The sequence below is a fragment of the Octopus sinensis genome, linkage group LG2 (genome assembly GCF_006345805.1).
Source record: "Octopus sinensis linkage group LG2, ASM634580v1, whole genome shotgun sequence".
In the NCBI taxonomy this organism is placed as follows: Eukaryota; Metazoa; Mollusca; class Cephalopoda; order Octopoda; family Octopodidae; genus Octopus; species Octopus sinensis.
The window spans coordinates 113160290-113174473 of NC_042998.1; the positions used below are offsets into that span (position 1 = coordinate 113160290).

General features: G+C 37.5%; 1 protein-coding gene across 1 annotated transcript in view; it reads left to right on the forward strand.

The window, feature by feature from the left end:
• The first annotated feature begins 2643 nt into the window (after positions 1-2643).
• Positions 2644-14184, forward strand: part of LOC115225670 — a 67205-nt gene continuing 55664 nt past the window's right edge. The window contains exon 1 of the mRNA XM_029796589.2: positions 2644-2797. Coding sequence (XP_029652449.2) covers positions 2687-2797 — 111 coding nt within the window. The 5' untranslated portion in view covers positions 2644-2686. The remainder of the gene's footprint in view (positions 2798-14184) is intronic.

Sequence of the window (14184 nt, forward strand, 5' to 3'; positions counted from 1 at the left end):
GAGAGAGAGAGAGATGTGTGTGTGTCTGTGTCATAATAGTCAATATAAATGTTAATTAGTTCGTTGGTTGATTTTTCCATTCATGCTTTACATCATATATAGAGAGCTAACAGGAGGAGGACAAGTGCACATACTTGGCATGAGGGCAGGCAGTGAATAAAGGAATGCCTCCCCCCACACACACATAGTGAAAGAGAAAGAATTTAAATAACAAGAGTAGTTATGAGAGTTATGCAAATGAGAAATTTGTTTCCTTTAATTTGATTTTAAGGTAATCAATTTTTTTTGTTTGTTTGAAAATTAGTATTGTGAAAATCATAATTATTCTATACTATATTTCTTAGTATTACACATCAGGGTAAAAATATACCTACTCTCCCACACTCATACACACTTTAATCATTAATAAAGTTATAATAATTACTGAAGGACTGTAAGTTTAGTGTACGACACATCACCAAACCAGTGTGTGTACACTTTGAAATTTCCAGAAGGAACTTTTTATATAATTTGTTTCTCTTGTGAAAGTTGTTATAAATATCATATATATATATATATTTCCTTTAGGTCTCACTGAGGAAATGACCAGTGACCGAGACCTTTGGAAATATGCTGTGCGTGAAAAGACCAGGCAGGACAAGTGAGTCCAGCCCACTTATGCATGCCTTTCCTCCCTTGGACACACAAAGACCTGTTGAGGCAAGCGAAGTCGATATCGAACCTCATCCGACGACAGGGACCTATACCAACCCCCTTTGCTTGCGAAGACCTGTTGGGGCAAGTGAAATTGAAATCGAAATCGGAATCGAAATTGAACCAATCCTATGACTGGCACCCGGCAGATGCCAGGACCCCTGGACTGGAGATACGTAAAAAGCACTATCCGAATCGTGGCTGATGCCAGCGCCGCCTCGACTGGCTTCCGTGTCGGTGGCATGTAAAAAGCACCATCCAAATCGTGGCCGAAGCCAGTGCCGCCTCGACTGGCTTCCATGCAGGTGGCACGTAAAATGCACCAATCCGACCGTGGCCGATGCCAGCCTCGCCTGGCACCAGTGCAGGTGGCACGTAAAAAGCACCCACTACACTCACGGAGTGGTTGGCGTTAAGAAGGGCATCTAGCTGTAGAAACATTGCCAGATAAAACTGGAGCCTGGTGCAGCCTTCTGGCTTCCCAGATCCCCGGTCGAACCGTCCAACCCATGCTAGCATGGAGAACGGACGTTAAACGATGATGATGATATATATATAGTTTTAAATCTCTGAGCGAGAAAAATGTAGTAACAGTACCATACAATGCAATGTGACAGTCCTATGCAGGGCAACGTTACTACTTTTGAGCCCCAGGAAAACATCTTTTCCAGCTGGCTACTGACACATGATCTGTATTTGTATACTGTGAGCAAGGGAGTCTACCGACACATGACCTGGGGCTAAAAAGTAATAACATCGTCCTGCGTAGGACTGCAACATTGCGTTGGCAAAAAAATCTTAGTGTATGGTACTGTTACTACATATTTCTAGCTCAGAGATTTTAAACTAGTTGTTTTTCTCTTTATGAGATCAGCAACTGTATGTCACTTTAAAAGTGTGAGCAAGAGCAAGTGACGGCTATCTCCTAGCCAGTGGTTATCCTGTGCCGAGAAAGGGAAATTACCCAGAAACTATTGGTCTACAGGTATCACTGTAGCTAGAAAGGGAGCGATAGACTCCTTTGCTCACAGTAGGCGAACACAAAACATGTGTCAGTAGCCAGTCGGAAAAGTTGTTTTCCTGCAGCTAAAAAGTAGTAACATTGTCCTGCGTAGGACTGCCACATTGCGTTGACAAATACACTTTATATATATATATATATATATATGAATTACTCGTAACTATATTTAATTCTTGGGCAATAACGGAAAGAAATGAAACGTGACAGCAAAGAAGCTTCGAAGTGGTTGCTTGACCTGCTAGAAATGGCATGCAAATAACAGTTAATAATGGTCTTAAATAAAGGACAAACCAGAATTGACATAGAAAATCTATTCACAATCTATATATATATATATCTTTTATTTGTTTCAGCCATGCTGGAGAACCACTGTAAATATATATATATATAGCGAAAGAGAAAGAGCAGAGAGGAATAGATTTTATGTCATTCTTGTTTGTCCTTTATTTAAGACCATTATTAGACTGCGATTTACATGCCATTTCTAGCAGATCAAGCAACCACTTCGAAGCTTTGCTGTTGCGTTTTATTTCTTTCCGTTATTGCTCGAGAATAAAATATAGCTACGGGTAATTAGTTATTTTTTCTTTTTTGCCTCGAACTTCGTTCTACATAATTTTTTCAGGATCCGACACGTAAATATTTTTGAGAAAGAAACCGTAAACATTTTTCTTTTGCAATGGTTAATACAATTCTATGCTAGTTACGTAGTGGAGTCGATTCTAGTATTCCTATAAAACATCCAATATATGAATGGAATTATAATAATTATAATAAAAGACTAGGAGAAAAGAGAGTTAAAAGTTCTCCGAGTTGAATATTTGTAAATCATAAATAAATAAAAACTTGTTGGTAGAATGTGTCAGCAAAGTTATCTTCCCCTTGTTTATATTGTTTGGCACAAGGGTGCGTTATATGCGAAACCTTACTGTTTACGTATGGCGCACATGTAGCACTAATGTTTCCCACAAAATGGATTTGCCCGTTATTGTGCACGAATTAAGGACTCTAAATGAACAATACAAGAAAAGAGTAACTGATAAAGAACAAGCTACAGCGGTTTATTGCAAGGGTTTCTGCACGGTAAGTCTAAGGCGTTGGCCGCCAACATATCTAAGGCAGTAGCCGTTACGGTGAAAGCATCCTCGTCGTCGTAGTCGTCAAATCTACCATAATGGCTGCGTGTCGGAACTTTTTCTCCATTCTTACTCTCTCTCTCTCTCTCACACACACACACATATGTGTTTATACATTTATATATATTATGTCGTGCTTATATGACTTTATCGAAACTTTGTACGGTACTTAAAACGGAGAATTATATATATTTGCAAACCATCCTGAATTGTATATACGTGTGTATATCTATATACACACAATTGCATGTTCTGACTGATAGCAGTTTTGGTTTTTCCTTGTTAAATGGCTGCTTTCCTGGCGCTAAGCTTTGCATTGAAAATAACGATTTTATCATATTTCAATTAAATCTACTTCTGTATAGAAATCAATGCTGTTTCCTTTATCATAGTTAATTCAGCCTAACATGATGATAGTCTTCTCATAGTATATATACACATATCCAAATATATATTAAAGATTGATATACCTTCTCTATTGACAAATATACGAGTGCCTGCTTTTCCCTAACTTAAGGATTCGTAGACGACTATCCACACACACATACATACATATATATGTATATACTTTTATATAGATATGTACATGGATATAGTCTCTTTATGCACACACACACACATTTATGTACATTAGTGTTTATATATGTGTATGTATTTATTTTTGATAAGTTCTTTATTATTTAAGTGTTAATAGAGGCAACTCCGCATTTTCGTTAGATATATCATTTTCTTCGCTTAACTTATTTAAGTTCCACTTTATTTTTCTCACTTTATTTTTCTCACTTTTTGTTATTAACACCATATATTAGGGAAATTTTTCTGATTAAAGATTATTGTATTCTCTTGTTTATGTCTAAAATCTTGATGTTGTTTAGACATTGTATTTTGTCCCACACATCTATGATCCTATATATATATATCCCCAGCACATAGGTGTGAATGTACGTGTTTATATGTCACACTTTTAAACGAGAGGGTTGAAATTAAGAAAACTGATGCAAACATAAATATGATTGTGTGTGCACACTCTTGCATTGAATTGATCATGGGAAAAGCTCATACAATCAATCGACTCTCAACAAACGTATGCCAATCAATCTTAACAGCTTGCTCTTGCGTACTCTGATTTGTAAAAGGAATAAGTTCAATTATTTTCATATTTCACTCCATCCCCCCCCCCTCTCTCTCTCTCATTGGAAGCTGATGATTCATTCTCGAACGAATGCATTCTGCTACATATATTGAGTACTTTTTCTCCTTGTCTGTGCACTCAAATACGTGTGTGCATACACACACACACACATATATATATAGATTATACTATGATATATATATATATATATATATGTATGTATGTATTAGTCACCAGTCATCTTCCCCTGCTGATACTAATTTGTATGTCTCTGTAGACGATGCGATAAAACATCCAGATATCCATCTATGTCTTATACCATAGATGTTGAATACATACATACACACACACGCACACAAATCAGCCATCACCGTCGGTGTTATTTTCTTCTCACTCCCTTCTGTTATTGAATATCTCAATAGTAATGACTGCTATCTATGTACTAGTGGCATTAATCTCTCTCACACACACACACATACCCAAGCATGACGCTTTGGTTATATTTTTCTGGTCCTAGGGCGACATTGATTGAGCGGACCTATGGTCAAAGGCATTCTAGCTATGATCATCATCATTTATTTTTTTTCTAAACTTTTAATACTGTTTTGTCTTGTGTAGTTCCTTCCTCTCTTTTAAAAACTGTCAGGGCGTATTCGAAGACGATTTGGCTGCCATTTCCAGGAGGTCGATGAAACACAGTGGCTGAGTTGCTGCTGCTGCTGACACCCTCCTCTTCTACCTCATATACGGTGATCATGTGCTTTACCTTCATATATATATATATATATATATATATATATATATATATATATAGCGATTAATTCTGGTGTTTTGGTAGATTAAATTTAAGAGTTATTGACTTATCGTCCTTTGTATATGATATATATATATAATATATACATACACACTATTATATATAAGTATACATAATCATTGGTCTTCAGCAGCTCATCTGTTTTTATTGACCATCTGTCCGTTTGTCCGTTTCAAACTGAGTTCCGATGTCCAGTTCCAATCGAAAACAAAAATATTTGCGCGCGTGTGAGTAGACTACTGATGGAGTAGACTTTTGATAAAGAACATTTTAGCTTTTGTCATCCTGATATACTGTTTAAATGACGGTTAATATAGGGCGTAACAAAAATGACTACATTATTTCATGTAACCTTATTTTTTTTTTAAAGACTGTAGGATGTGATTTGAGGGATATTTGCTGCTATTTTCAGCCGTTCCATTTTGTTGGTCTTGTGCGTGTATCTAATTACAGATTGGACATTGTTTTGTTGACAAGAAGTATCTACTTTACCAACACATTATTTGAATATTTTGTTTTGCTTTTCATCCAACGCTCCCTTCTCACTCAAATCAGGGTTGGATTTGAGTTAAGTTGTTGTTTAGCCCCAAGTCAGCCCATGTCAAAAGAGCTGTAATCGTCTTTGTATATATAACTAGTACTTTGTTACAGTGTGTCAATTCGTTTGTTTTTAAAGACGATAGAAAAGTCATTTCAGGGAAATTTCCTTGCTCTTTATAGTAGTTGGGGTGATTACATAGAGGTTAACTGACCCGTGGTTTAGCTATTACACTTAACGATTCATGTGATCCCTCTGCCTGAATTAACTAGGTTGGAGGTAGTAATAATAAGTGAGGTTTGAGTACGTATACTATTGATAAGGTAAGAGAGAGAGAGAGAGAGAGAGAGAGTAAGAGGTGGAGACTATATGTGCTATGAAATATGTTATAGCTTTTTGGTTTTATTTCATTTTTAGCTTAATTCTATATTTTTGCTTGTCAACCATCATGGCAGACTGCAATCTGATTTGTTAGAAGCTGGTTACGACATTGTTTGTTATACACATCAATCAGGCCTTAATTCAGTTTGTTTTGCTGGTGGTAGTGATATTGAAATAGAGTGGATATTGTACTTTTAGTCGTTAGCATTAAAGTCTGCTGATTATTATTTTGGTTTTATTGCAGTATAGCCGAGCAAAATAATGAAGGGATATAAATGTAACTACAATTTTACAAACAAAATATATGCTTCATGCAAACGAAATCTGTTTATACGGTTATATTTATGTAGATGGTCATCATTTGAATTGAAAACATTGAGAAAAACGTTCCTAGACAAATAGAACTCTGAAAAGAACGTTTTCTGTAAAATTTGAAATGCCGTTGCTTTAATTTTTGAGTAATGATAGTGTCATTCGATATACAAGCAACATAACATTTATGTAATTCTGATCTTTGTCATAATTTTGGATGGAAAACATCTGTGCAAGATGAAAAAATGTTCAATACTTTCGCTACTCACATTATTATTTATGATTATAGAAAAGTTTAGTACTATATTAATGCATTCCATTATTTTGCTCAGGTGTTCTGTTATAGAGCTATTATATTTGTTATAATAGATCAATTGTGTCTATTTACATACAGCCCTCCCTCTCTCTCTCTCTCTATAATATATATGTGTGTGTGTGTGTGCATAAGTCAATAATATCAACCCCAGTACTTCACAGAAGCATATTTTATCGACTCCAGAGAAGGGTTTTGTACTACGAATGTTACTATGTTTCAACGCTCTACGTTTTCTGCCAATCAATCGCCCTGTTATGTGTAATATGTACATGTTCATGTTTGTATATGTGACGAAAATATTACTGTATTTTGGAAGTGGTAACATTTTTAAGAATGTCAGTCAACTTGCTTTCACATTTGAGTTAAAGTAATCTGTTTACATAAAAATAGTTTGGAGTGGGGTATGTACAGACGAGTGTGGGGTGTGAACGACTGATTTGACGATTCTCAGTAAGGTCACATCTCTTTGGAGGTAAGATGTAGTCAGATGAATTAACTTTTTTTTATTGTTAATTTGTATTTTCTTCAATGTTTTCTTATTGTCGTGGTTTTGTTGCAGCATTATCATGACAAAATTCTATATCAAACACGTCTAAGATAGGAACCCGTGACCACGCATATGTTACGCCACAATAATGTCCCCTCGTCATAACTGCTGCTATTTTGTTTTAATCCCGGGAAGATCGACAACAGTAGTGGAATTTGAAGTAGGGATACAGGCAAAAAAGAAAGCAATGTGAAGTTTGTACAGCAGTAAATCAGCTGAAGGGCGGGAAGGCAGTCGGTGTTTGTGGTATCCGCGGGGAAATGATCAAGAAAGGTGTGCCCGCTGCAGTCTTGTTCTTGCGACAGATCATCTGCTTAATCTGGAGCAGCGGCCTCATACCGCCTGACTGGAAGACGGGCATAATTATCCGTCTCTGGAAAGGTAAAGGCGACCGCTTCGACTACAACAATGAAAGGGCTGTTACACTCCACTCAGTGCCGAGAAAGGTTTTTATCTCTGAACAGAGTGCGAGGTTAACTACTGATAGAATCCTGTCTCTTCGTGTACTCATTGAACGCAAGCGGAGCTTTCAGCAGGGGCTGCTTGCAGTCTGTGTCGATCCCCGCGAGGTAGACAGAGATGTTCCTTGTAGGATTCTGGGGCTGCGAGGCATTCCTCTTCAACTGATTGGATTGATGGTGGCCTTATACACCAGAACAGTCAGTAGAGTTCGGATTGGGAGCTCAACAGCTGACTTTTTTCCAGTTACATCTGGGTTCCGTCATGGTTGTGTCTTGGATCCCACTCTTTTCAAAGCCTGCATGGATTGGACACTTGGTCGTATGGCAGCTCGATTGTGTTGTGGTGCACTGATTGGTGAAACTAGGATGACAGACCTAGATTTTGCTTATGGCATAGTTATTCTTGCCGAGTCTGGATGACTTAACGAACGCTCTCCTTTCACTGAGTGAGGAAGCGGAACCACTCGGCTTTAGAATCTCTTAGATCAAGACAAAGACCCAGTCTTTCGTTGACTTCTTGGAGAACTCCACTTCGTCTGTCTCAGTTGCAGGTGAAAATTCGAAGTTGTTGATCACTTCACTTATCTCAGCAGTGAAATTCATAGCTGCATTAGCTGCGAGTCTGAAGTCCTAAAAAGAATTGGACAAGCTGGAGCAGTTGTGGACTAATTGAACAAGGGTATTTGGCGCTGCCAATATCTGAACAGAAGGATAAAGGTTCGGATCGTTAGGTCTCTGGACCCCCCTGTCCTGCTCTATAATTGAGAGGGTTGGACACTGTCCGGAGCCCTTAGAGACACCTGGGCTCTTTCGGTAACAGGCCAAGTTGCTTGATTTTCCAAGTTAGACCTTGCTTACTGTGTTCTCTTTGCTGAGGATTCAGCAGGCTTGATAGCTTGTGTTGGTCGACCACATAGTCACGGCAGATGAGGATGTATCTCGCGGAGATGGGCACTGTCTGGGGCTCTGCTCGACAGGGCGCCAGAACACGGGACATATGGTGACTGCAGCAACGCGCTTCAACCGCGCATACCCCCACATCTGATCTGATCTACTGTTTCCGATAATGTCTAACATAAGTATAAAACTTAACTGGGGCTAAACGATAACAGCTGCTTGTAATTGTTGTTGTTTACTGGTTGGTTATTTTATTGTCCCACCTTCCCCTTGAGAAAGATGAAAGACAATGTAGACCTTGGTGGAATTTGAACAACAATAACAAATAATAATAATAATTGTCTCAAATTTTGGCACAAGGCCAACAATTTCGGGTAAGGGGCTCGACCCCAGGTTTTAGTGGTAGTTATTTTATCGATCCCGAAAGGATGAAAGGCAAAGTCGACCTCAGCGGAATTTGAACTTAGAACGTGAATATGAACGAAATACCTTAAGGGTTCTACCAGCTCGCCGCCTTAATAATAATAATTTTTGATTTAGGCTAATAATTTAAAAATAATCTTAAGAGAAGAGGTTAGTCAATGTCATTGACCCCCTGTACTTGGCTAGTATTTGATTTTATCGACTCCTTATTTGACCTCAGCGGAATCTGACCTCTGAATGTAAAAAAGCCGAAGTTGCCAGTCTTTCTTTTTTTCCGACGATCTAATGATTCTGGCAAACCACCGCTCTCAGTGATATAATTATATCATCCCTGGTTAAACACATCTGATGAAATACACTCTAAACGTTACTATTTTGTCTTTATATTATATATCAGGAACTACATTGTCCAATGTGACAATTATAAGACGCTAGGTTGTGATATGAAGGAATTTGACAGGTATTTCTAGCGAGTCAAGCAGCATAGTCTTGTAGAAAACATTTTCTTGTTGGATTAGCAGGGTTGCTAAAACGCCTATAGTCGATATTTTTTGCAGTCTGTGATCACCTGACTTTGCCTTAAAATCTTATGGTGTCGATGAAATATGTACTATTCAAGTACCGGAGTCATTTAAATCGAATACTACTCCTCCCCTTCAAAACTTATGGTTCTTATAACTGTTAGAAATCATACGCAAAGGATCGAAAGCTGTTTGACTGGATCCAAGAGACAGAGAGGTGACGTGACAGGAAACCAACATTCACTCTTCAAAGGATCGATCGGGACGTGTACGTGTATTCGATTCCTGACAGATCTGTTGCTTTTCGGTTGTATTTAGAACAACTGCGACAGTGGACTTGAGTGCTTACTTCGACGACCTTCGCAGCTCTCGACAGAAGCCGCGAAGTGTTGTGTAAAAGTAAGTTGTAGTTGCGCGAGGAGCGAAATCATCCTGCTTGAATGGTTTGCGCCAAAGTTTTGGCGTTCGTTTACTGTCTGCCGGAGAAGTGGGAGCACTGTTGAGGAAGGGAGCGAACAAGAGACACATCAATAATTTCCGGACCATGGTTTTGCTGAACGAAAGGTTTTAAATTTTGCCAAAGTTGCTTGCAAAGAAGTTTACGCTTGTTGCGAGAAGGTGCAGACTTGTGTGATACATTATCGAGAAGGGTGGGAAAACAAATTTGGCTTCAATGAGGCTCTTGATAGATTTGAATCAATTGAAGACTTTCAATAGGATCGTGCATCGCTGTTTGATTGTAGCGGATCCGGTTTCGTTTTCAGAGATTGGGTCGCTTCAGCGTACAACTGGCCAACTATCGGAGCTGTTTCACATCTGACACTCAAGCCACTACTATTGAACCTGGAAGTATTGAGGGATATCCCGTACGAACTGGGATATGGGAGAACCGTTAAGGTGTCGGAAACCACGGAAATCTAGGAATTCAAGGTGGTGACAAGCGCAAAAATTAACTCGAACAAGTCGTTGAGCTTGCAATTCCCATCTCGAGCAAGTCCATGCTGCCGACCAGTCAGGCCTGATAAGTCGCTTGGGGTCTGGTTCGGTCCGGACCTTCCGTGAATAGAAATTTGGATGAGACGACAGAGATTGGCTGAGAGCAGCTTTCCTTGAATAATTAGGCGAACGCGTACGTCGCCTCCGTCTGCTCTTTCGCTTCTTGTGCAAGAAACGTGTTCCACTAGTCGGACAGTCCATTTGTTGGAGACACTCACACGCAGACAGCTCGGTGTAACCATGGCTGATGATGCGCTGACGGTGATGACATCTGCTGAGATTTCTTTGTGAGTGAGCAGGTGTTATCGCCTTTTGTTTTTGTCGGACACGTTTTTCACAGTTCGTCTCTGACGGAATTGCAGTCTTTGAAGCAAAGACTACAAAACCGGGTTGTTTGGCATCTATAATGTTATCAGACGTTTGCATCAGTCGAACAATGCTGCTGGTAGAACTTTGCCGTCAACTTTCTATGGAAAACTTACGATGGGGAAGAGCGACGGTGTTCTCCCCGGAATACTCTGGACGTCGACTTGACTAGTCTGTTCCGGAGGATTTACTGTTTGTCCGGCGACTATAGATAACAGCTGACATGGTATTGCAACAAAGACATTGCTGGTCTGACATATATTCTCTAGACGTTGTGCACGCACTCTATCAGTGTGTGAGCATTACTAACTTGTGGAGTTTTGTTGGAAGGTGAATGAGTACCATGAGAATGACCCGAATGAATAAGTCTATTTTCTGTATGTTCCTGTTGGCCGGGGAATATAACTTGGATAGGGTATTTGCCTTGGTAGACAATCTAGATCTATGGGGTTTCTCGATTAGCTTTTGGTACCCTACTCCGATTGCGGATTGTTTTTTTTTTCCTTTTTGACATTATTTGTTGTTACTTTCTCTTTGATGTAAACTCCCGCAACTTTCTGTTTTTAAGCAATGAGACTATAATCCTATCAGTTGTTTTGTTTCAAAGACCTTCCAGTCGTGACCAATCTTTTTGTTTATCAAGCACTACATTGTCCAACCTGTTTATGACTGGAGGACAATTTGAGAGATATTTGACTGCCATTTTTAGCAGGTCGAAAGATCGTTTAGCCCCCCCCCCCCGTATCGGCAATTTTACCAGCACTGCTTTTACAATTCAAGGGTGGGGAAAAACTCGTTAAAGAAACAGTAATTTAATTAATGTCAAAGAATTTGTGAATTTAAAAATTAATTTTTTCCACGGAGATGCATCATCATGCGCTCGCGCACACAACTTAGCACTTTTGTTGATTAACCTTAGATCAGTTCAGAATGTGTAAACCTCCAAGATCAAAGACGTTCCACCCAAACTCTGACCCTCCCGTCATTTTCAAGGACTAAATTATCGAATTTATTATCATTAAAGACAGTGTGTTGTGCTATGAGGGAGATTTGGCTGCTATTTCTAGCAGAACGAGCGACCACTCAAGCTACTTCGTCACTTATATTGTTGTCACAACCTGTACGTGGTCGCTCAACTTGCTAAAATAGCAGCCAGAGGATACCATTAGGTAGTCTTAAACACGGTTGAAACACACACATTTGGTCATAAAGTTTGCTCAAGTCAAGACAGATATTGGGGCTTAGCAACAATTTTTAGATTTATTTATACCCCCCCCTCTCATCTATATCGGAATCACTCCTCCATGGATCACCTCTGAGATGTCACGTAGCACAGCGTTGTTAGCTGCGACACACGGACACACATACACAACACAGTTCAATTCTACCTTCTCCTTTTCACTCCTAATTCCTCCATTTAAATAAGCTTATCTTTTAATTTCCTCCTCCATTACTTTTGTCTTCTTCTCATGTTGTGTATCTGCGATCAGGTTTTCGATTTAGCAATTCTTTAAAAAAATTAATTAATATTCTCGGCTCCGTTCTTGGGTTTGGGTTCAAATCCCGCCGAGGCCGAGATCAATCTTTTGTTGTTGCGTTTTATACTTTGGAGAGATTCTTTAAATAAGTACAACTCTCGTGATCACCCAGCATATATTCAGTGTATCTAACGTCACTTATTACTTTTAAGATGTTAGGAGTGTGATTCGAATATGAATTGGCTGCTATTTCTAGCATGTTTGGTTACCACATACCTTCCGTTGCTGTCTTGAGATGAGTTGCTGTGAACTATTTCTAATCGTTTATTTTCTACAAAGGGATATCAAGAAGAGAACGCTAAAAATAGTCCTCAGAATTAACGCGTTGAATCCTAAAGTTGAAAATGTATTTGCATATATATTTGGGAGGGGGGCGTTCACATGTGTTAACACATTAAAGTATGTGTATATACATTTGTGTGTATGAATATGTATTTGTATGCATATATGTATATACTCATGCAACAAACGTACGCACATACGTGTGTGTTATTCAGTTTGCTGAAGTAGAAGTTCCATTTATTTTCTTATTGAACAGCAGGTCAGACCTGATTGAGCAAGATCTATGATCTAAACGCGTTTCATTTAAGCTTATCTAAAGAGTCCATTAACCAGCGTCGTATCTCATTTTTCTGACATGGCTGCTATTTCTACAAACTCTCGTTGGCTTCTTTTCTTTTAAGTTGCTAGCTCTAGAATTGTTTTGGCTAAAAAAAAAAAAATAAATTAAATAAAATCCAGGTCAAAGACGGTTTATTATTGAGAAACTACTGCTAGAATCAGCAGTGAAGTCAATCATATTTCTTTCCAACTAGCTACTCTCTCTCTCTCTCTCTCTCTCTGTATCTATATAATGTTCATATATGTACTTGAACGTGTGTGTGTATGTAATGTGTCTGTGCCTAATTGATATGTAGTAGATATGCACACTTAATTGCTTTTATATATCGTTAGTGTGTGTGATGTATATCGGTCGGTGCTGTCTTTCAGCTACTATATAAACTTCGCTACTGCTACTACACTTCATCTCGCTCTCTCCTTCACACACTCCTGGAAAATTTTTTTGCGCGCGTACACACACACACACACACATAGAGTGTGTGTATTTTATACATTTCATATCTTTGTTACTGCGTATAGTGCAAAATAAATTGCAGGACACTATTTCAGTATTTAACAAAAAGAAATGTTTCTCTTTCTCTATATGTATATATGTGTTTCTCCCTGTCTCCACAAGTCTGTCTGATCCTCTCTCTCTCTCTCCCCATCAATGGCCGTCATTCACCAAACAGAGAGAGAGAGAGACAAACAGACAGACTGAGAACCTGATCAAGTCTTCAGCTAAACAATACGAGAACCTTTTTTTTTTCCTCTGATAAAGATTTACTTTGAAATCTCTTAGCTTGTGTGTGTGTGCTTTAGTTACTCATATAGCCTTTCACAAGTTAAGAAAAGGTGACAAGTGAAAATTTTGTAAATATAATTATAAGCTTCCACCGTATATTGACTATAGAAAATAGTCTAATATTAGAGTATGTGTGTATGCATATATATACTTACAATATATAATTATATATATTTACAGTATATTATATATATATATATATATTTATTTACAATATATATATATATGATGATATATATATATATATATATATATATATATATATATATATGATGATATATATATATATATATATGATATATATATATATGATGATATATATATATATATATATGATATATATATATATATATGATATATATATATGATGATATATATATATATATATGATATATATATATGATGATATATATATATGATGATATATATATATATGATATATATATGATGATATGATATATATATATGATGATATGATATATATATATGATGATATATATATATATATATGATATATATATATGATATATATATATATGATGATATATATATATATATATGATATATATATATATATATATGATGATATATATATATATATATATGATATATATATATGATATATATATATATATGATGATATATATATATATATATGATATATATATATATATGATGATATATATA